The 20,104-nt window shown below is 53.8% G+C and overlaps 1 protein-coding gene across 2 annotated transcripts in view; it reads right to left on the bottom strand.

The window, feature by feature from the left end:
- The window catches only part of OLFM1 (olfactomedin 1), a 34,500-nt gene extending 15,231 nt beyond the window's left edge, over nt 1–19,269 (bottom strand). Inside the window, exons 1-3 of one of the 2 annotated variants that reach the window (XM_059486341.1) lie at nt 18,983–19,269; nt 18,701–18,864; nt 5,291–5,440 (exon numbers count right to left, since the gene is read on the bottom strand). In XM_059486341.1, the coding sequence (XP_059342324.1) occupies nt 5,291–5,440; nt 18,701–18,766 (216 nt within the window). In that variant the 5' untranslated portion in view covers nt 18,767–18,864; nt 18,983–19,269. Of the gene's footprint in view, nt 1–5,290; nt 5,441–7,778; nt 8,176–18,700; nt 18,865–18,982 lie in introns of those variants that run through there. The other variant, XM_059486340.1, reaches the window with a different exon arrangement.
- Nucleotides 19,270–20,104: the final 835 nt, after the last annotated feature.

The raw sequence follows: 20,104 nt of genomic DNA, 5'->3' as shown, positions 1-20,104 counted from the left end.
CGAGAAGGGGCTCATTAAAAGGTGCTGCCAGCAGCGAGGCAGCCCCCATTTGCACCCCAAGGCTGACCTTTCCCACACGCTCAGCACAGCTAAAGGGCAATCAGCCCATGCACTATTTACTGCCTCATCAACAGCAGCTCCCAGATTACCACCCCGTGCTCTAAAACACAGCAAACCTGCTTTAATAAATTAATTTTTTTTTCTGCAGAGAAGGACTCAGCAATCTGACATGGAAATGAGGGGTGTAGCTGAGGTTAAACTCAGGCTGGCCTCTCTGACAGGCACCTGGGGTGAGCTCAGAGGTGACAGCAGCACACCTGGCTGGGAGGAAACGCTCCAGCCCAGGTGCACAATTCCATCTCCTGGTGAGCTCAAACCTCAGCAGAACTTCATGATCCACCCAGCAGCACCTGCCACAACCAGCCCAGCGGCAGGGAGGGCACCCTGGGGCCGGGGAGCACCGGGCACGGTTGGCACCCCTTTGGTGCCCATGCAGCTCCGGAGCCGAGCGGTGCCGCATTCCCGCCCGGAGCCCATCTGGCCCCGCCAGGGAATGATGCAGGAGCTTGGCTGGGCTGGCGGTGAGAAAACGAGCTGGAGGTGTGAGGAGGGGAGGGGAACGCCAGCGAGGCTGACCTGATTTTGAAGGTTGGCTGCCATCGGGTTTATTAAGATATTCCCTCCTGTTTTCCAGGCTGGGAGAGGTGGAACGGGTCTGACGTCAGCTCCTATTTAGCACCGAGCCATATTGAAGGGCTCTGCAGCGGGGCTGGACGTGTCTGTCCCACAGAGGGGACGTGACAGGGACAGCCCACGGGTGCTGCTCCTGCCACCGCCACGTCACCCCAGCAGTGCCACCACTGGGGTGACGTCTGTGGGCAAAGTGAATCAGGCACCCAGCCTGCTGCTGCTGCTGCGTCAGGGCCTTGCTCCTGAGCCAGCCTGATCCCAGCCTGATCTCATCCTGCTTCCAGCCTGTTCCCAGGCTGATCCCAGCCTGCTCCAGTCTGATATCATCCTGCTCCCAGCCTGATTCCAGTCCACTCCCATCTTGCTCCCAGTCTGATTCCATCCTGCTCCCATGCTTCTCCCAGTCTGATTCCAGCCTGCTCCCAGTCTGACTCCATCCTGCTCCCATCCTGCTCCCAGCCCTCTTCCAGCCTGTTTCCATTCTGCTCCCAGTCCACTCCCATCTTGCTCCCAGTCCACTCCCATCTTGCTCTCAGTCTGATTCCAGCCTGCTCCCAGTCTGATGCCATCCTGCTCCCATCCAGCTTCCAGCCTGCCTCCATCCTGCTCCCATCTTGCTCCAGCCTGCACCCAGCCTAATTCCCGTCCACTCCCATCCTATTCCCATCCTGATCCCATCCTGATTCCATCCTGCTCAGCTCTTGGTGGGTGGATCTGCTCCCCGGATGGACAGGTGCCACATCCGCTCCCGTCTGCGTCCTCACTGCAGCCAAGCTGGCATGAGGAGGGAAGGAGTGGTGAAAATCCCACGTTCCCTCTGGCAAACCCCACTGTGGTGGGCTGGAACTTACCTGGCGTGGCAGAGCGAGGGCACGGCAGGACAGCACGGGGCAAATGCCAAGGGTGCCCCTCCAGCTTGGAAAAACCATCACAGTGCCCCTTGCTCATGCAGGATGACACTGAAACTATTGCAGGGATCTATTAAAAATGCATGGGTGACCTGCATGGCAAAGGCCAGCAGGCTTTGGAGTGTTCTGTACAACTGCTCCGGGGACCAGAGTGTTCCTCAGCAAAGGTGAAGCTATTTGTGGTCTGTGAGGCTCAGAGATGAACCAGCAGCACTCTGACCTGCCCAGGAGCTGCTCAGGCAGGTGTGAGGAGCAGGGAAGTGCAGAACAAGGTTTGGAGGAGAAAAGAGCAAAGCTGAGCTCAGCCAGAGCCCGGTCAGCTCCCATTAGGCTGTGCCTACTGCAGGGAATGTCAGCTCCCAGTGGGTGTTAATTCACCTGGGCTGCATGTGGAGGAGTGTGGAGACCTCTCTGTGCCCTGAGGCAGGAGAAGAGGAGCCTTAGACAAGCATGGCTGGGCTGCCAAGCTCCTTTTATTCCAGTTATCCAGCCTGTCCTTGGAACTGAGCAGCAGAATTGTTCCAAGGAGCAGGGAGAGGGATGACTGGTAGGGCTCATGCAAAATTAATCCCATTTATCCCGCTAGTGCCTAACCCCAGCTGCAAATAATCAGAAAAGAGCATTTCTGTAATGACAGAGCAATACCTGAGTGTGCTGAGCAAAATTTTGGGAGGCTCCTTGGGCTCTTTCTCAGGAGTGGGAAGGGAGAGACACGCTCTGCTCTCAGAGCATCTCGCCCAGGCTGCTGCCCTCAAATACCTCTGGAACGTTTCTGCTGCTCCTTGAAGCACAGGAAAATACCCTCCTCAGGCACAGAGATGTCTCAAATGATCTGCTGGGCTGTCCTGGGGTGGATTTCACAAGCCCAGAGCGGGTATTTGCTGCCTGTGCTGTTTTTCCTGGCCTGGATTTGTAGGGATGAGCCTGAGATCCCTGGCAGCCCCAGCACTGAGGATCTGCCTCTTTTCCCTCATTAGCATATTATGCCCTTGATCCAGCAAAGCACTTTGGCACATGATTAGGTTTCAATGAGCCTGTAGGAGCTCAGGCTGAAGCATGCACAGAAGTGCTCTAATGAACTCAGGCCCAAGGATAGTGCCTCTTAAATTCCCTCAGCTCCATCCATCAGCTGCAGTGCTCCAGCCTCGCCTGAAAATGCTTTTTGCCTCCTCTCTCAGCCTGAAACCTCATTTTCACCAAGATAATGTGAGACAGATACCTGTGGCTGTCTGGGGGAAAAGAGTTATTTTTAGCAGTTAAAATAGGAAATTAATACAAATGAAGCTTCCAGTGCTGCTCTTGTCATCGTGTTTGAGGAGCTGATTCACAATTAAACCAGAGTCACAGGGAGTCAGCATTGGCCTGATGACCTCAGTGAGGTTTATAAGGGCAAATCCAAGGTTTAAACCCTGCTCAAGCTTCCCTGTGGATCTGCCTTTCCTGGCAGCTCCAAAGGGGCTGTTCTGAGCCCAGCTCTGGGGTTTCATCTTCAGGGATGAACCTTCAGCCTTGGGGAGCTGCTCAAACTGATGGAGCAACAGCAAGAGGAATCTCGGGGGAGATTTTCAAGGTTTAGGGGAAAAACCAGCAGAGAAATGGACTCAGCTGATGGTTCAGGAAATGAAAAGTTCATCTGATAAGGTTTGCAGGAGGCAGGGATGGCTGAGAAGAGATTCCACTATCCCTCTGTACACACCTGGGAGTGACCACCGGAGGAACAAAAAGAGCTGTAAAATCTGGAAATCAGCACCGGCTGAGAGGAAGGATTGGCAGGAAACCAGAAATGGTTTCACGAGCAGAGGAGGAAGTTGTGCCCGATGACAGGGCCAGACAAATAAACAAATCAATCAATCAATCAGATTCTGTTTGGAGATCAAACACAATGTGATGACGAGCGGGACTGAGGTGATGCCTCGGTTTGGGTGCAGTCCAAGGGCTGCACTCAGCACCTGCCAAGGATGAGCTCAGACACCTCGAGTGTCAAAGCCTGGGCTGAACACTCTGTGCAGCCCTGGCTGCCCTCCCCTCCCCTCTGTCACCTGCCAGGGTGCCCAGCACTCCCTCCCCAATGCAGCTCCTACACTGATCCTCATCCCCGTGAACAGAGCATGGGTGGATGGCAGCTCTGAACCTCCAAACTCCAAAAGATTCTGCATGGAGATTTCCCTGAGGATGCTCTAATTGCTTTGTGTGCACGCACATGCAGCTGATGCCTCGCAACACCATTTCCATGGGCGAATTCCATGTCTGCTCCTGGGAAAAAACCCATCCACAATTTCCTCCTTGACACATTGTGGAGAACCCAGGAGCTGCAATTTCCCCCCATCACAAAGGCAGGGTCAGAATGCCAGCTGAGGGAAGGAGTTTTCAGGATTGAAATCCTCCCTGGGCAGCTGGGAGCTCTGCCCTGCAGCTGTTTGCACCTCCGGGGATGATCAGCTCAGCCTCCATCAGGATCAGATGTCTGGCACTAAGAGCCTGTTCCTTATTTTGGGGTTTTTCATATAGGTTAGCGTGGGAGTGAGATGCAGCCAGATTAGCAGGCAGGTAACATATCCCACAACACATGCCCAGAAATCCTGCTCCTCCCTCACTTTTCCTCCATTGGCAGCCAGAGAGCTGCATTTAAAAAAGCCCCACTGAGCACCTCCACCCTCCTGATGTTATCCCAGGTCTCCCATTCCCATCAGCTGAGGGCATTGGGTCAAATCCTGATTGTTTAGAGTGGATGAGGAGTTCTCTGAGCTGTTCATAAATCCTGCTGCCTCTCAGGAGCAAAAGCACCCAGGGTGTTATTGCTGTGAGAAACAAAAGCCTGACTTGGGATTATTTTTAGCAGCCTCTGACAACCCAAAGGATTGTTTTAGGGCTGAATGTTTTCCTGGCTGGCTTTATTGTCCTCAGCACATGGGGGAAATCAGTTAAGTGGAGGTTTAATATTGTTAGAGGGAATTAATACAGCAGCTTTCCCCAAAGCAGCAGGATGAAAATTCTTTTGTCATGCACGGCACAGGCCAATATAGCATTAGGGGATGGGGTTTAATTATATATCCAGCACAGGAGCCAGCTCATATTTGCAAGAGAAGAGCACAATTTCACATGAAACAGCATTTCTTCACTGAAATCTATTATCTGGAAAATTCCTTGTTATTGGGCATGTTTCCCTAATGAGATTTTTTGATCTTTTAGGACAGCATACTATTAAAAACTAATCAAGAGGATGTCAACGTTGGGCAGAAAAGCACTGAGTGTCATCTCTGTGCTACCTGCTGGCGACAGCTTGCAAGGTTTCACTTGGCCTTTTCAATACCACCTTGCCTAGCAAAGCTTGGCTTTGGGCTTTTAATTCTCTCTCCCCTCCTGTTGCTGAGTCTGCTCTCAAACTGCTTGTGCCAACAGAATGAAAAAAGGGGATTTTTTTTTATTTTTTTAAATTATTTTTTAGAGATACGGTTCAATGTTGGTGCTTTGATCTCAGCAGTTTTCCCTCGACCTTAGGCCAGGCTCTCCTCTCAGAAAACACTTAAAGAGATTTCTCCTCCTGCCTGCAGCTGATTATTCCCCACTACACACACAGGGACAGCTCCACACGGAAAAACCATCCCAAGGGGCTTTCCCTGGAAACCAAGGCTCAGCTCAGGTTTCTCCCCCACCAAACCAAAGCACTTTTGGCAGCAGGGGCCAAGCGTTACCTTTTCTAGGAGTTGTCTCAGCTGCTTTGTCCTGGCATCACGCGAGCACATCGTCTGCTGAGGTGCCACCACTGTGCATATACAACGTCCCTCGCTGTCCTGGGCAGAGCTGTACACCTGCCAGCTTTCCTCTGGGTTGGTAGGCAACACCTAATTAACACAGGGAGAGATGGGTTAATTAACCAGGGGAGGGCTCTGGGAGGTGAAGGGGGATGAGGACGTGGCAGGGAGTGGAGGCTCCTCCGAGGGCCCAGCCGGGCAAAATTCACTTGGAATGCAAAAATATGGATTGGGGACGAATCAGAGAAAGGTCTGAAAAGGAGAGGAAGAGCTGAAAACCACGAAGGCAATGTAAGTGGGAAAGCAGGGACACGGGGAACAGTGAAAATTCCGAGTGCTGAGCACATCGGGGTGGGAGCCCTGCCCTGCTGCGGTGACATAGTCCTTAACACGGGGACAAGGACGGTGACAGAGCCCCCTCTAACACCGGGACAGGGACGTGCCCGAGCCACCAGGAGGGCACAGTGTCCTACTGAGGCTGAGCAGTGTCCCTGGCTCTGCAGAGCCTGTCGGGGTCTGGGGCCAGGTCTGACAGCCGGAGATGCGCTCGGATGAGGGGCACGGACACCCCGAGGTATGGACACACGGACACCCCGAATTACGGACACCCTGAGTCAGGGACAGCCCAAATTACAGACACTGCTAGGCAAGGACACCCCAAGGCATGGATACCCCGAATTATGGACACCCCAAGGCATGGATACCCCGAATTATGGACACCCCGAGGTGTCCCCGAGGTAAGGACACCCTGAGGCATGGACACCCCAAAGCAGGGACACCTCAAGGTATGGACACCCCGAGGTACAGATGCCCCGAATTATAGACATCCTGAGTCATGGACACCCCGAATTGCAGAATTCCTGAGGCATGGACACCCCAAATTATGGACACCCTGAATTACAAAATCCCCGAGGCACGAACACCCCGAATTACAGACACCCTGATTTATGGACACCAAGTCATGGACACCCCGAGCTACAGACACCCCAAGGTATGGACACCCCGAATTACAGACATCCCGAATTACAGACACCCCGAGGCATGGACGCCCCGAATTACAGACACCCCGAATTACAGAATCCCTGAGGCACGAACACCCCGAATTACGGACACCCTGAGGCATGGGCACCTGAGGTAGAGACATCCCAAGGTACGGACACCCCGAATTACGGACACCCCGAATTCCGTTTCCCCCTCTCTGCCACGTTCCCTGGGCATGAGGAGCCTCCCCAGACCATCGCTCCCCTCTGCTCCAGGCAGGGCAAGCCCGGAGCCGAGCCCTGAGCAGGATCCCAGCAGGGATGGATGCGATGCAGCGCCGAGGGCACGCCGGGGAACGGAGCCCACCCCAAACACAGCGCGTTCCCCTCTCTGCTCTTCATTTTCCTTCTATCTCACGGCATAATTCATTATTTAATCCCACCCAGCCTTGGAGCACTTTGAAGGTGTCACCGTGTCCCCAACCAGAGGGGAAATGTTCTTTCCACCGCTTCCCTACAGAACAAATCACCTTGCAAATGCCCACGTTGACAGACATGCCCAGGCGGACGCACAATTGGATTCCCTGGCTAAAACAACCGGGGGAAAAAAAAAAGAATAATAAATGGATCTCATAAACCCTGACAACGTGATAAAAAAAAAAAAAAAAAACTGAACAGCACAAGCACTACACGGAATACTCCGGGAAGAGCGGAGCTGCAGCAGCGTCAGAAAGCACCAGCGTGCAGCCTGCAGGAGAAAGGTGCCCGATTCTCCCTGCTCAGGGAAGACAGACAGACAGACTGGAATGATTTTCCAGCCATTCCCGAAGTGGGAAGCTCAGGCGCGGCCCCAGCTGTCCAGCAGAGCAGGGACAGGGATGTCCAGCCCGGCTGCATCCCCGTCCCTCCGAGGGCGCATCGGGCAGGCGGAGCGGCGGAGGCGCCTCCCGGGACTCGCACCCGCTCTCCCGGCGGCTTTTGCAGCGGCCACGAGGGAAACTTTGCATCCCTTCGGGTGCGGGGAGGCAGCCGAGTCACCCCCAGGCAGGAACGAGGGATGGCTGAACTAGGGGAGAGGGAGAGACGCTCCCTGCACCGTCACCCCCATCCCCGAGCGCCCCATCCGCGCTCCCGCAGCACCGCGGGGACACTCGAGGGGCAGCGATCCTGCAGGGGACACCTGGGCGAGGAGAGATGCGACAGCCGGGCGGGGAGGGACTGGGCGGCGGCGGGGAGCGGCCGCAGGGACGCTCCGGGACTCGGGGGTGCTCCGGGACTCAGGGGTGCTCCGGGATGCGGAAATGCTCTGGGATGCTCCGGGACTCGGGGACGCTCCGGGATGCTGGCATGCCCCAGGGTGGGGGGATGCTCCGGGATGCTGGGAGGCTCCGGGATGCGGGGGTGCCCCGGGCAGCCCTCCCCGTGCCCCGCAGCCCTCCCGCACTTACTCCCGTGCTGCGGTCCAAGGTGCCGCCCGTGGCCGCCGTGAGTTTGGTGGTGTTGAGCCCCACGAGGGAGGGCAGCGTCTGCGACATCCAGTTGGTGATCATGGCCATGGTGCTGAGGACGACTCCAATCTTGAGTAAAGGCACAGACATGTCTGCGGGGGGGGCGGCAGGCACCCTTCATTCTGCACCGGCGCCGGGCTCCATGCCGCTGCCTTCGGGCTGCCGCCCCGCCGCCGCCGCCGCTCGCCGCCGCCCCATCGTCCTCCTCCTCCTCCTCTTCCTCCTCCTCCTGTGCCCTGCCCGGCGCTGTGCCCGCTGTGCAGCCGGAGCGGAGCGGAGCGGGGCTGGCTCCCTGCGCCCGCCCGGCGCGCCCCGGTCCGAGCGAGCGGAGCCGGAGGCGGAACCGGGGCGGGACCGGAGCGGGAGGGGCGGGCAGAGCCCACCCAGGCGGGGACACTGCGGTGGGAGAGCGGGGAGAGGGAGGGGACGGCGGAGAGCGGGGAGGGAGGGGAGGAAAGGGGTTGGGGAGAAGGGAGAGGGAGGAGAGGGATGGGGAAAGGGGAGGGATGGGAGGGGGAAGAGGTATGGGGATGAAAGATCTGGGGATGAAAAGATCTTGAGGAGAAAAGATTTGGGGAGAAAAGATTTGGGGAGGAAAGATCTGGGGAAGGACGAGAGAAGGGAAGGAGAAAAGAAAAATTATGGGGAGGAAAAGAAAAAATATAAGGAGGAAATATTTGGGACAGGGAAGTGGAGAAAAGGAGAGAAAAAAGATTTGGGGAGAGGTAAAAGAATCAGGGAGAAAAGGTTTGGGGAGAAAGGATGGAACTGGGGAGAGGGGGAGAGATTGAGCAGAGGCAAACAGGCGTGGGGAAGGAAGAAAAAGGTTTGGGGGGAGGGAAGAAGATTTGAGGAGATAAATTGTGGGAGGGGGGAGAGGAATGAGGAGAGAGGGAAAATTGGGGAGGAGGTGGAAGGGATTTTGGGGAACAGATGGAAGGGATTTTGGGGGGCAGGGGGAAGGGATTTTGGGAAGATTGAAGGGGTTTTGGGGAACACATGGAAGGATTTTTGGGGGGAGGCTGAAGGGATTTTGGGGGTGCGGCTCTCCCGCTGCGGCGCGTGGCGCCCTCTGGCGGCTGCGGGCGGCGCTGCGGGCCGGGGTCGCTCGGTGGTCGCGGGGACAGCGGGGACACGGCGGGGACACGGAGCCGTGCCAGGACCAAGGGGAGCCGGGGCATTTCACCGCGGTAGGACCCGCAAGACCCGCGGGCTGGGGGTCCCCTGCGGGTCCCCTGCGGTCCCCAGGTCCCAGCAGGCTGTCAGAGCATCCCCCAGACCCCCGACTGTCACCTCGCCACGTCCCGCAACGACAGCACGAAGGATAAACCAAAGCTCACTGCCAGCCCTGCTCCCACCTCATTCCCCACACAGGAATTCGCTGCCGAGGGATGCAAAGGGCACACAGCCCGTCCGGCCAGCCTGAAATGTCACCTGGGCTTGGTCACCACTCAGGTGTCCCAAAGCCACTGGTGACTTCAGAAGCCAAGAGAACCTCAGAACTGCATTCTTCCCTAAGAGAACCTCGGAACACCCCGTGCAAAGCAGAAACGAATCCCCTGTCCCTCTGCAGGGGACAGAAGTGACACCCCTGCTTTGTGGCACAGCCCCAACCTTGGCAGGGGTGCAGGGAGCCTCAGCTGCTCCATGGGCTGGCCCTGGGAGCCACCACGTTCCCACCAGGGTCTGAACAGCCCAGCCCCAAACCTGAGCCCTCCTGAGCTGCTGCTCCACCGGTGTGAATGCTTGGGCTGGGGGTTTTGTGGCACCAAAACCTTGACCCACCTCACATCCAGCACCTGGGTGATGTGCAGAGCATGTCCCAGCAGGGAAGCAGGAAGCCCTAAAATGCAATCCCTGCTGAGCTGGCCTGTCCCACCTTGTCAGGACTGTGTCCCACCTCAGCAGAACCTTGTCCCAGCTCACCAGGACTGTGTCCCAGCTCACCAGGACCGTGTCCCTTGCTGGGGATGTGGCCCTTGGTGTGGGCTCATCCCAGCACAGCCAGGCTGGGCAGAGGGAGCAGGAGCAGGAGCAGGCCAGCCCATTAATCCTGCAGGCAGACCTGGCAGCTCTGTGCAATGAAGCACATTCAGCAGTTCCACCAGGTGGGGAAATTGAGGTTGAACAGGAGCGCTGCCGCCAGGTCAGATCCTGTCCCTGTCACGCACCCCTGGCACTGCAGGGCAGCACTGGCACAGCTGGTGTGTGCCAGGCTGCAGCAGCTGAACTCCCACCCCTGCCCTTCCTTCCCTCCATCTGTGTGTCACCTGCCCAGCTCCAGCCAGGTGAGGCTGCTGCAATCAGGAGGGAAGCCCTGCTGCCCCTGAACCCCACGGTGCCCTGCTCTGGGCAGCACCAGCTGCCTGCACTCCATGGAACCAGCTTCCCCCAGCCCTGGCATCCTCATCCGTTTGTGGCAAAGCTGCTGCTGGGTGTGCAGGGTGGCACCTGTGGTACCTGTGGGTACCTGTGGGTACCTGTGTTACCACCTGTGGGTACCTGTGGGTACCTGTGGGGTCAACACCCAGCAGCTGCTTCAGGCTGGGGGGGGGGGGGGCAGGAACAGCTTCCTCAGGCAAAAAAACCCCCAAGAAACAAAAGAAACCCAAACAAAAAACCCAAACCCCCCCCTCAAAAAAAAAAACCCACCAAAAAAAAAAAAACAAACAAACCCAACCCCCCCCCCCAAAAAAAACCCACAAAAAAAAAAAAAAAACCCCACAAAAAACCCCCCAAACTTGGATTAGTTCCACCTTTCAGGAGAAACCCCAAATCCCTGCTCTCAGGTGCTTTTCTGTGCTCAGGCCTTGATTCCCTCTCTGATTTCCCGCCCCAGTGCTGACATCCCAACCACCCCAAGCTCCATTTGGGAACAGATTTTGTCAGGGAAGTTTATCCCTCATATTTGTCTAATCCAGACACACACACATAGGAATTAATCCTGTGGATATTTCAGTATTTAAATTTAAGAATCTCTCCTGTGCTTTGCTCTGGATAGAAACCCCTCCTGTGCCATGCCCTGGATCCTGGCTGGGCTGAGCCCTCATTTCCCAGCAGGGCAGGCAGGTGATTTCATTGCCATCCCCTCCTGCTCTGCCGTGATTAAAGCTCCTCAAACAGGGCCAGCAAAGCCCAGAGAGGAGCTGTGCCTGTAATAATGGGGGAAAAAGAGAAATCCTGGGGGATTTTCTTTCTTTCTTTCACTCTCTTGCTTGCAGTGTTTATGAAAGAATAAAAGCAGCACTTTTGGGGGAATCTTTTTTTGTTGCTGCCTAGATTAATGGAGTTAAGGAAGGGACATCAAAATGTTCTTTCAGACCATTTAAAATTTTAAATTAAAGACCTTTGAAAATTCTTAATGCATCAATAACCTGCTGGGAGCAGGAAGGGGGAAAGGGGTCCCTGAGCACGGAAAAGGATCCTGAGCAGGATAAAAGGGGATCCTGAGAAGGATGAAAGGGTCCCTGAGAAGGGAAAAAGGATCCTGAGCAGGATAAAAGGGGTCTCTGAGCAGGAACCCCTGAAGTGGTGGAGCTCAGCTTTCTCCTGGTCACTTTTTCTTTTCTGCATTCCGGGCAGAGAAGGAGCAGGAACACGAGATAAATCAGAGAACAGGGTCTCCTAAAGAAGGTGCTGCCCGGAAAATTCCTCTGCGGGAAGGGGAGAGCACAGAGCTCGGTGCCCAGAGGAGCCTGAGAGGGTCAGGGGGTGCGACAATCGGCGACAATCGGCGGTGGCAGCGCGGGGACACGGCGGGGACACGGCGGTCACTGTCTCCCTCTCCTGGCTGCTTCTGAGAAGAAAAAGTGCCCGAATTCCTCTCGCTCCCAAATGGGGATGGTGTGCAGGACAGAGAATTCCTACTCTAAATAAACCACACCCGATCCCTGTTAAAATCTGGGATTTTAACATTAAATAAACCAGAGAATTCCTGCTCTGAATAAACCACACCCAATGCCTGTTAAAATCTGGGATTTTAACATTAAATAAACCAGAGAATTCCTGCCCTAAATAAACCACACAGAGAAGAAAAAGTGCCCAAATTCCTCTCGCTCCCAAATTTTGCTGGAGGTGATGTGCAGGACAGAAAATTTCTGCTCTGAATAAACCACACCCAATCCCTTGTTAAAATCAGGGATTGTAACATTAAATAAACCACACCCAATCCCTGTTAGTTAAATTCAGGGATTTTAACATGAAATAGACCAGAGAATTCACGCTCAAAATAAAGCACATGGAGAAGAAAAAGTGCCCAAATCCCTCTCGCTCCCAAATGGGGATGGTGTGCAGGACTGAGGATTCCTGCTCTAAATAAACCACACCCGATCCCTGTTAAAATCTGGGATTTTAACATTAAATAAACCACATCCAATCCCTGTTAGTTAAAATCTGGGATTTTAACATGAAATAAACCAGAGAATTCCTGCTCTAAATAAACCACACCCACTCTAGGGTCTGTCCTCTCTGCAAGGACCCGGCTCTGGAATGTCAGGGATCCTCCCGAAAAACTTGGGTTGAGATTTTCCTCGCTCCTGAAAAACTTGGATTGGGATTTTCCTCCCTCCTGAAAAGCTTGGATTGGAATTTTCCTCCCTCCTGAAAAGCTTGGATTGGGGTTTTCCTCCCTCTCCAGCTGCTGGAGGGGCTCTGAAGGGTCCCCTTGGAGCCTTTGCTGCCTCCAGTGCCTCTTCCCACCCCTCCTGGTGCCCTGATTGATGCCAGACACTGACGCTGATGCCAGGCTGTCCCTCACGGGAAATGGCACTGAGTTCCCGCTCGGTTTTGGGGTCACAATTCCAAATATCCTGAGGTTTTTGCCTGGTTTTTGTCACTTTTTTTGCTGCCACCACTTAAACAAACGTGACTGCAGGAGATGGATCCTGATCAGAAGTTTTCACCTCATTGTGGGAAGGCAGGGAAGGAAAGGAAAGGAAAGGAAAGGAAAGGAAAGGAAAGGAAAGGAAAGGAAAGGAAAGGAAAGGAAAGGAAAGGAAAGGAAAGGAAAGGAAAGGAAAGGAAAGGAAAGGAAAGGAAAGGAAAGGAAAGGAAAGGAAAGGAAAAAGGAAAGGAAAAAGGAAAGGGAAAAGGAAAGGGAAAAGGAAAGGGAAAAGGAAAGGGAAAAGGAAAGGGAAAAGGAAAGGGAAAAGGAAAGGGAAAAGGAAAGGGAAAAGGAAAGGGAAAAGGAAAGGAAAAAGGAAAGGAAAAAGGAAAGGAAAGGAAAGGAAAGGAAAGGAAAGGAAAGGAAAGGAAAGGAAAGGAAAGGAAAGGAAAGGAAAGGACCTCAAAGAGTGGATGAAGAGGATCTCTGCCAGCTCCTGGTAAATCTGTGTGAAATCCCTCTGGAACCTCTCCTTTCCTCTGGGAGCAAGAGCTCTGCAAGGGAACATCCCCTTCACGTGCCCAGATCTGTGCTCAGCTGAAGCTGCTCCTGTCATTGAGCCCAGGATCTGCAGCAGGAGCCAAGACCTTAAACCAGCCCAGGTTCCTGATTTTGGGAGGATTTTTTGGGCACATTTTCCTGGGTCAGGCACACACCTCCAGCCCCTGAGTGAGTTCCCAGGGAGGAACTGATCTCTGCGCTGCTTTCCAGCAAGCACAGCTCTGCTCCTGGCCCTGGGCTCAATCCTGAGATTGTCCCTGCAGGATGGGGAGGGTGGGCTGGGAATGGGGAAGAAGGGTCCTGAGCAGGGCAAAAGGGATTCTTGAGCAGGAAAAGGGTTCTGAGCACAGGAAAAGGGTCCCTGACAGGGAAAAGGGGTCCTGAGTAGGATAAAAGGGTCCTGAGCAGGGAAAAAGGGGTCCTGAACACAGGAAAAGGGATTCATGAGCAGGGAAAAAGGATCCTGAGCAGGGGAAAAGGGTTCTGAGCACAAGAAAAGGGTCCCTGACAGGGAAAAGGGGTCCCTGAGAAGCATAAAAGGGTCCTGAGCAGAGAAAACAGGTCCCTGAGCATGGGAAAAAAGTCCTGACAGGGGAAAAGGGTCCTTGAGCAGAATAAAAGGGTCAGGAGTGCAGCTAAAGCCAGTCTGGAGGGTGGCAGCAGGGCTCAGCTCCAGGAGAGCAGAACAACCAACAGCTGCAGCCCACAGAAGCGGGGACACCAGCATTGAAAATCATCGCTGAAAACCAGCATTGAAAACCAGCATTGAAAACCAGCATTGAAAACCAGCATTTCCAGCTGATTTTCCACATTTGGGGTGTGCTGGCACCAAGGCACATCCCTGTGACTCTGCTTCTCCAATTCCCCCTTCCCCTGCCTGCCTGGGGCACCCCAAAACCCCCCAAATCCCAGACGGGCGCTCCTGGGGTGTCCCAGCCTTGTCCCCTTTGTGGACAGAGCAGAGCACAGGTGACACTTTCCCCTCAGAGCTTCCCCAGCGCTCTGCTTAATTGCCTCTGATAGTAATTAGCTTTATATTAACGAGTGGTGCTAATACTGATTACCAGGACTGATAACTCCAGCAATAAATACAATTTCCAGGGCTGGAAATTACCTCTGTTTTTTTTTTTTTTTTTTTTTTTTTTTTTTTTTTTTTTTTTTTTAAATTTGCTCCAGCTGAAGTTAAGCAAGACAAGGAACAAATTGGGTTTATGAGACATATGAGACAGCTGCCTCCTGTTCCAGGTTTGCAGATTAATCCTATCCCTGTCCACGTGTCTGCCTGGCACCAAAGTGGGCACTGGGAAGTTCTGCATGGGCAGGAGGGAGCTGGGCTGGGCACTGCAAACAGCCCTGACAGGGACTTTTAGGGAAAATCAATGGGTAAATTAAGATAATTCATATTTTTAGGGTTTTTTTCCCTCTCCCTCCCCCTGCAAACAGCTCTGACAGGGACTCGAGGTTCTTTTAGGAAAAATCAATAGGTAAATGAAGAATATGAAGAAATGGGAATATAATGAATGAATGAATATAATTAATAAACGAGTATATAATATAATTAATTATATAATGTATATAATGAATAAATAGGTACATGAAGAATATGAAGAAATGGGAATATAATGAATAAAGGAATATAAAGAATAAATGGGTATATAATATAATTAATTATATAATGTATATAATGAATAAATAGGTACATGAAGAATATGAAGAAATGGGAATATAATGAATAAAGGAATATAAAGAATAAATGGGTATATAATATAATTAATTATATAATGTATATAATGAATAAATAGGTACATGAAGAATATGAAGAAATGGGAATATAATTAATATTTTTAGGTTTTTTTTTTTCCTTTTGCAGAAGCCCTATAAATGTTTCCTATCAGAAGGTGTTGCTCCCAGAATTACTGGGGCTGTGGATGTGGGAGCACCGTGCAGCTCCTGAGGGAACTTTGAGGAATTCCAGGAGGTTTTCAGTGCAATATCCCAGCAAAAGGACAAAAGGACAGGTCGGACGGACAGACGGACAGCAGCTGGCAGCCCAGCCCCAAGCTCTGCCCTCCTGGCAGGTCCTTCAGAGCAGAAATTGGGCCCCAGGAGAGGTGCCCTGGTGTCCCCGAGGGGAGGACAAGGACAGGCTTTGCCCAGCAGGGCCCTGCCCGGGGCTGTGTGCCCACCCAGAGTGCCCACAGCTCCTCTGCCCCCCATGCCAGCACCCCCAAACCGAAATGGGGCATTCCAGGGTGGGGCTGACCCGTGGGGAGAGGCCAGGCCGGGCACAGAGCGGCTCAGGGAGAGGAAATGCCAGAGCCTCGGGCCGGGCACCCTCAGCCGTGCCAGGGATGGGGGCACAGCACAAACACCTGGGGGGGTTCGGGGGCAGCTCCCCCCTTGTCGCACTCAGGACACCCCAGCCCAGCCAGGTGTGGGAGACCTGAGCAGAGCAGGGGTGCAGCCCCAGCCTGGCATCACCCCTGTGCCCCCAGCACCCCCGTGCCAGCTGGGGGGGCACCCCAGGGTGCTGCAGCTCACAGCCCTTGCAGAGAGAGCCAGGGATCACAGAGACAGGCCGGGCTGGCCCCTCCTGCCCCTTCAGGAGCCAGCTCAGTGCCCACTCTGTGCCCAGCTCGGTGCCCAGCTCAGTGCCCACTCTGTGCCCAGCTCAGTGCCCAGGTCAGTGCCCAGGTCAGTGCCCACTCTGTGCCCAGCTCAGTGCCCACTCTGTGCCCAGCTCATGCCCAGGTCAGTGCCCAGCTCAATGACCACTCTGTGCCCAGCTCAGTGCCCATCTCAGTGCACATCTCAGTGTCCAGCTCATGCCCAGCACAGTGCCCAGCATAGTGCCCACTCTGTGCCCAGCTCAGTGCCCATCTCATCCCCAGCTCATCCCCAGCTCAGTGCCCATTTTAGTGCCCATCTCATCCCCACCTCAGTCCCCATCTCTGTGCCACTCTGTGCCCAGCTCATGCTCAGCACAGTGCCCAGCTCAGTGCCAGCTCTGTCTCCATTTCATCCTCAGCTCATCCTCAGCTCATCCCCAGCTCTGTGCCCAGCTCTGGGCCCTTTCTGTGCCCATCTCTGTGCCCAGTTCTGTGCCCATCTCATCCCCATCTCTGTGCCCATCTCTGTGCCCAGCTCTGTGCCCATCTCATCCCCATCTCTGTGCCCAGCTCCGTGCCCAGCCCCTCGTGCCCTGTGGCCTGTGCTGTCACTGCAGCGAGGCACAGGAGGGCACAGCAGCAGCTCCTGCACCAGCAGCAAAGCTGAAATCAGCCCCTCCGTGGCCCAGGCTCTGTGCAGGGCACAGCACACCCAGCCTGGCACGGAGCTGGGCAGTGCCCGGGCTGGCAGGAGGGTTTGGGGATGGCATCTGCCCCCGTGCCAGGGGAACCTGGGCTCCGCAGCGCCAGGCCAGGCGGCGGGCACAGGGCACGTGCCCAGGTGGGCACTGCAGGGCTGAGGGCAGCCCCAGCTGGGCGCTCAGCCAAGCCAGGCTGTGGCAGGGGCTCGCAGCAGGGCAGGGCTCTCTGCCCACGACCTGCTGGGCTCCCTGTGCCCACCACGACTGAAAGTTGCTGCCAAAGTTGAGGTGCTGCAGTCACAGAGGAGGCAAGGAGAGGGGAAAAGAGCCAGGCAGGGCAGAAACCTTGGTTTTCCTTTGTTTTTCCTTTGTTTTTCCTTTGTTTTCCTTTGTTATCCTTAGTTTTTCCCTTGGTTTTTCCTTGATTTTCCCTTGGTTTTTCCTTGATTTTCCCTCATTTTTCGCAAGTTTTTCCCTTGGTTTTTCTTCTGTTTTTCCTTTGTTTTACCCTTGATTTTCTCTATCTTTTCCCTGTTTTTCCCTTGTTTTTCCCTTATTTTTCCCTTGTTTTTCCCTTGGCTTTCCTATGCTTTTCCTTTGTTTTCCCTTGCTTTTCCCTAGTTTTTCCCTGTTTTCCCCCTTGTTTTTTCCCTTGTTTTTCCTTGATTTCCCCTTGGTTTTCCTTGATTTCCCCTTGGTTTTCCCCTGTTTTTCCCTGGTTTTCCCTTGGAAAATCCCCCGGAGCAGCTCGATGCTGCCAAGGCCAGCCAGGAGCCGACAGCACCCATTGCCCAGGCTGTGCTGTGACCCCATGGAAGCTGAAGGGACACTGAGGTGACATCCCTGCCACCCCCCTGGCCCCATGGGCACCCCCAGCCGTGCCCTGGTGGGCAGGATCTGCTGTGCTGGTGGTCCTGGCTCTTTGTCCAGCGCGGCGCATGCGCACCCTCAGCATCCTCACACACAATGGGCTGCTCTGCTCCTTCCTCCCCACCCCTCCTCATCCCCACAGCCCCTGGGTTGCTCAGCTTTCCCCCCCTTTCCCCGCCTGCATTCCGGGCTGCTCGGCTTTTCTCGGGATTTGGGGCAGATCTGGGCTCTCCTTTTGGCTTCGCAGCCTCCCAGGGATCCTGGCAGGGTGTAAAGGCAAAAAGGCTCCAGGGGCTCAAACTTCAGCAGGAGGGCAGTGGCAGGGAGAGCTTTGTCACTGGGAGAAAGGGGAAAATCATCTCCATAAAGCATCCAGGATGAGAGCCCAGCTGCTAATTGCTCCTACACTAAGAAGCCTCCATTCCCCTCCTATTTATAGCTGCTTTTTCTTTCCTTTTTTTTTTTTTTTTTGTGCTTCCAGGCAGCACCACAATTAACCCCACAATCTAGAGCATCCTCTTGCAATTACTTTTTTTTCTTCCTCTCCTCAGTGACTGGTGAAAAAAAAACCAACAAAAGACAATCGCCCTGCCTGCCTCTCCCCAGGCAGCCTCAAGAAGTCAAATGGAGTTTTAATTCCACTTGCAAGAGAAGGATTTTGGGTGCCTCCTTTCCTCCACCCCACAACCCCACGCCTCACTCAGCCCAGAGGCTGGGACAGCAAAGAAAACCATGAAAATCCCAGCAGAAAAAAACCAAAAAAAACCAGCAGATGGAGTGGAGAGAGTGGGGATAAATAAACTGCCCCCATCTCCCACCCGGCTGTCACAGATGCCAACACCAAGGGACATTTAAATGTCACCTAAAAGCAGCACAGCTACCCCCACACCAGAACCCAGAGGGGTGGGGGGGTGACAAGGAGGGACAGCGCTCCCACCTGGTCCTTGAGGCCACCTGGGCCAGCAGCTCCACCCCACACAGGGGTCCCGCATCCCCCAGGTGAGGTGACACCAACACCCTCCATAGGCGCTGCCCTTCCCACAGGGGTCCCACGGCCCGAATCCCACCCAGGGCAGTGAGAACCGTGCCCAGGTGCGGGGCAGGGCACAGGTGATGCCCGGGGAAGGGGTGGCTGGGCAGGTGCAGCATCCCTGGGCAGGTGCAGCATCCATCCCCGGGCAGGTGCAGCATCCATCCCCCGGCAGGTTCCTGTGCTGCTCTCGAGGTTTAGCAGAAAATGGCGTTGGGGAGAAAGGGAGAAGAGGAGGAGGAGTGGGGGAAAGGAAGAGCTGGACCTACTTGGGTGAGTTCTGTGCCCATCAGGATGAGGAAGCAGAGGGTCAGCAGCTTGCTTGCCGGTTGCATCTCTCGCAGCCCGTTCTAGGCAGCTCGCATACAGATCACCTCCGGGCGAGCCTCCCCTGCGCCGTCCCCGAGCCTCGCTGCCTCCTCACTCCTTTATTCTTATTAATATTTTAATTTATATTAAAAAAAAAAAAAAAAAAAAAAGACAACAGAACGCTATTAAAAAAAAAAAAAAAAAAAAGACAAACGGCAAAAATAATAATTTAAAAAACCAGCCTGATTTTGTGGGTGGCTCTCAGCACCCTCGGGAAGCGATGCCAGAAATCTGCTCAGCAGAGCCTTCACTTTGCATATTTATTGGGATCCCAGTTTCTCTCCTCTGCTCTCGGTGCTGGCTGTCTGGTAATTTATTTAATTTTTTTTTTTTTTTTTTAATGGCTCCCCTGCTCCAAAGACATTTGCGAGGAGAAATTCAGCGGAGCACGCAGCGATTATCTCTGCTATTGCCAAAAGTTTGCCTGGAAAAGGGGGGTGATGGGGAGAGGACAGGGATTTAAAAAAAAAAAAAAAAAAAGAAAAAAAAAGAAAAAGAAAGGAATTGGTAGGGCTGGCTACTAGCAGGGGATGGCTGTGGAACAGGATGTGACATCAAGTGAGGCGGGGGAAATTTAACTAAACACGGCAAAGGGAGAGGGGGAAAAGCAGGCGCGGGAGCACGGCTGAGGCTGCGGGGACCCCGCGGGGAGCAGGAGGTTAAAACCGTCCTTAACCCCATCCTTATTCCCATCCTGAACTGCATCCTTAACCCCATCCTTAACCCCATCCTTATTCCCATCCTGAACTGCATCCTTAACCCCATCCTTAACCCCATCCTTACTGCCATCCTGAACTGCATCCTTAATTCTCATCCTTAATTCCCATCCTGAACAGCATCCTTATCCCCATCCTTAACCCTATCCTTAATCTCATCCTGAACCCCATCCTTAATTCCCACTCTGAACCCCATCCTGAACCCCATCTTTAATTCCCACCTTTATTTCCATCCTTATCGCCGTCCTTAACCCTCTTCTTAATTCTCACCCTGAACCTCATCCTTAATTTCCATCCTTAACCCCATCCTGAACTCCACCCTGAACCCCATCCTTACATTCTTAATCCCATCCTGAGCAGCATCCTTATCCCCATTCTATTCCCATACTGAACAGAATCCTTATCCCCATCCTTAACCCTATTGTTAATTCCCATCCTGAACTGCATCCTTCTTTCCCATCCTGAACCTCATCCTTAACCCCATACTTAATTCCCTTCCTTAATTCCCATCCTGAACCCAATCCTTAATCCCACCCTGAACTCCATCCTTAATTCCTATTCTTAATTCCCATTCTGAAGCCCATCCTT

The sequence above is a fragment of the Ammospiza nelsoni genome, chromosome 20 (genome assembly GCF_027579445.1).
Source record: "Ammospiza nelsoni isolate bAmmNel1 chromosome 20, bAmmNel1.pri, whole genome shotgun sequence".
Lineage (NCBI taxonomy): Eukaryota > Metazoa > Chordata > Aves > Passeriformes > Passerellidae > Ammospiza > Ammospiza nelsoni.
This window is presented reverse-complemented; position numbering and strand designations above follow the sequence as displayed.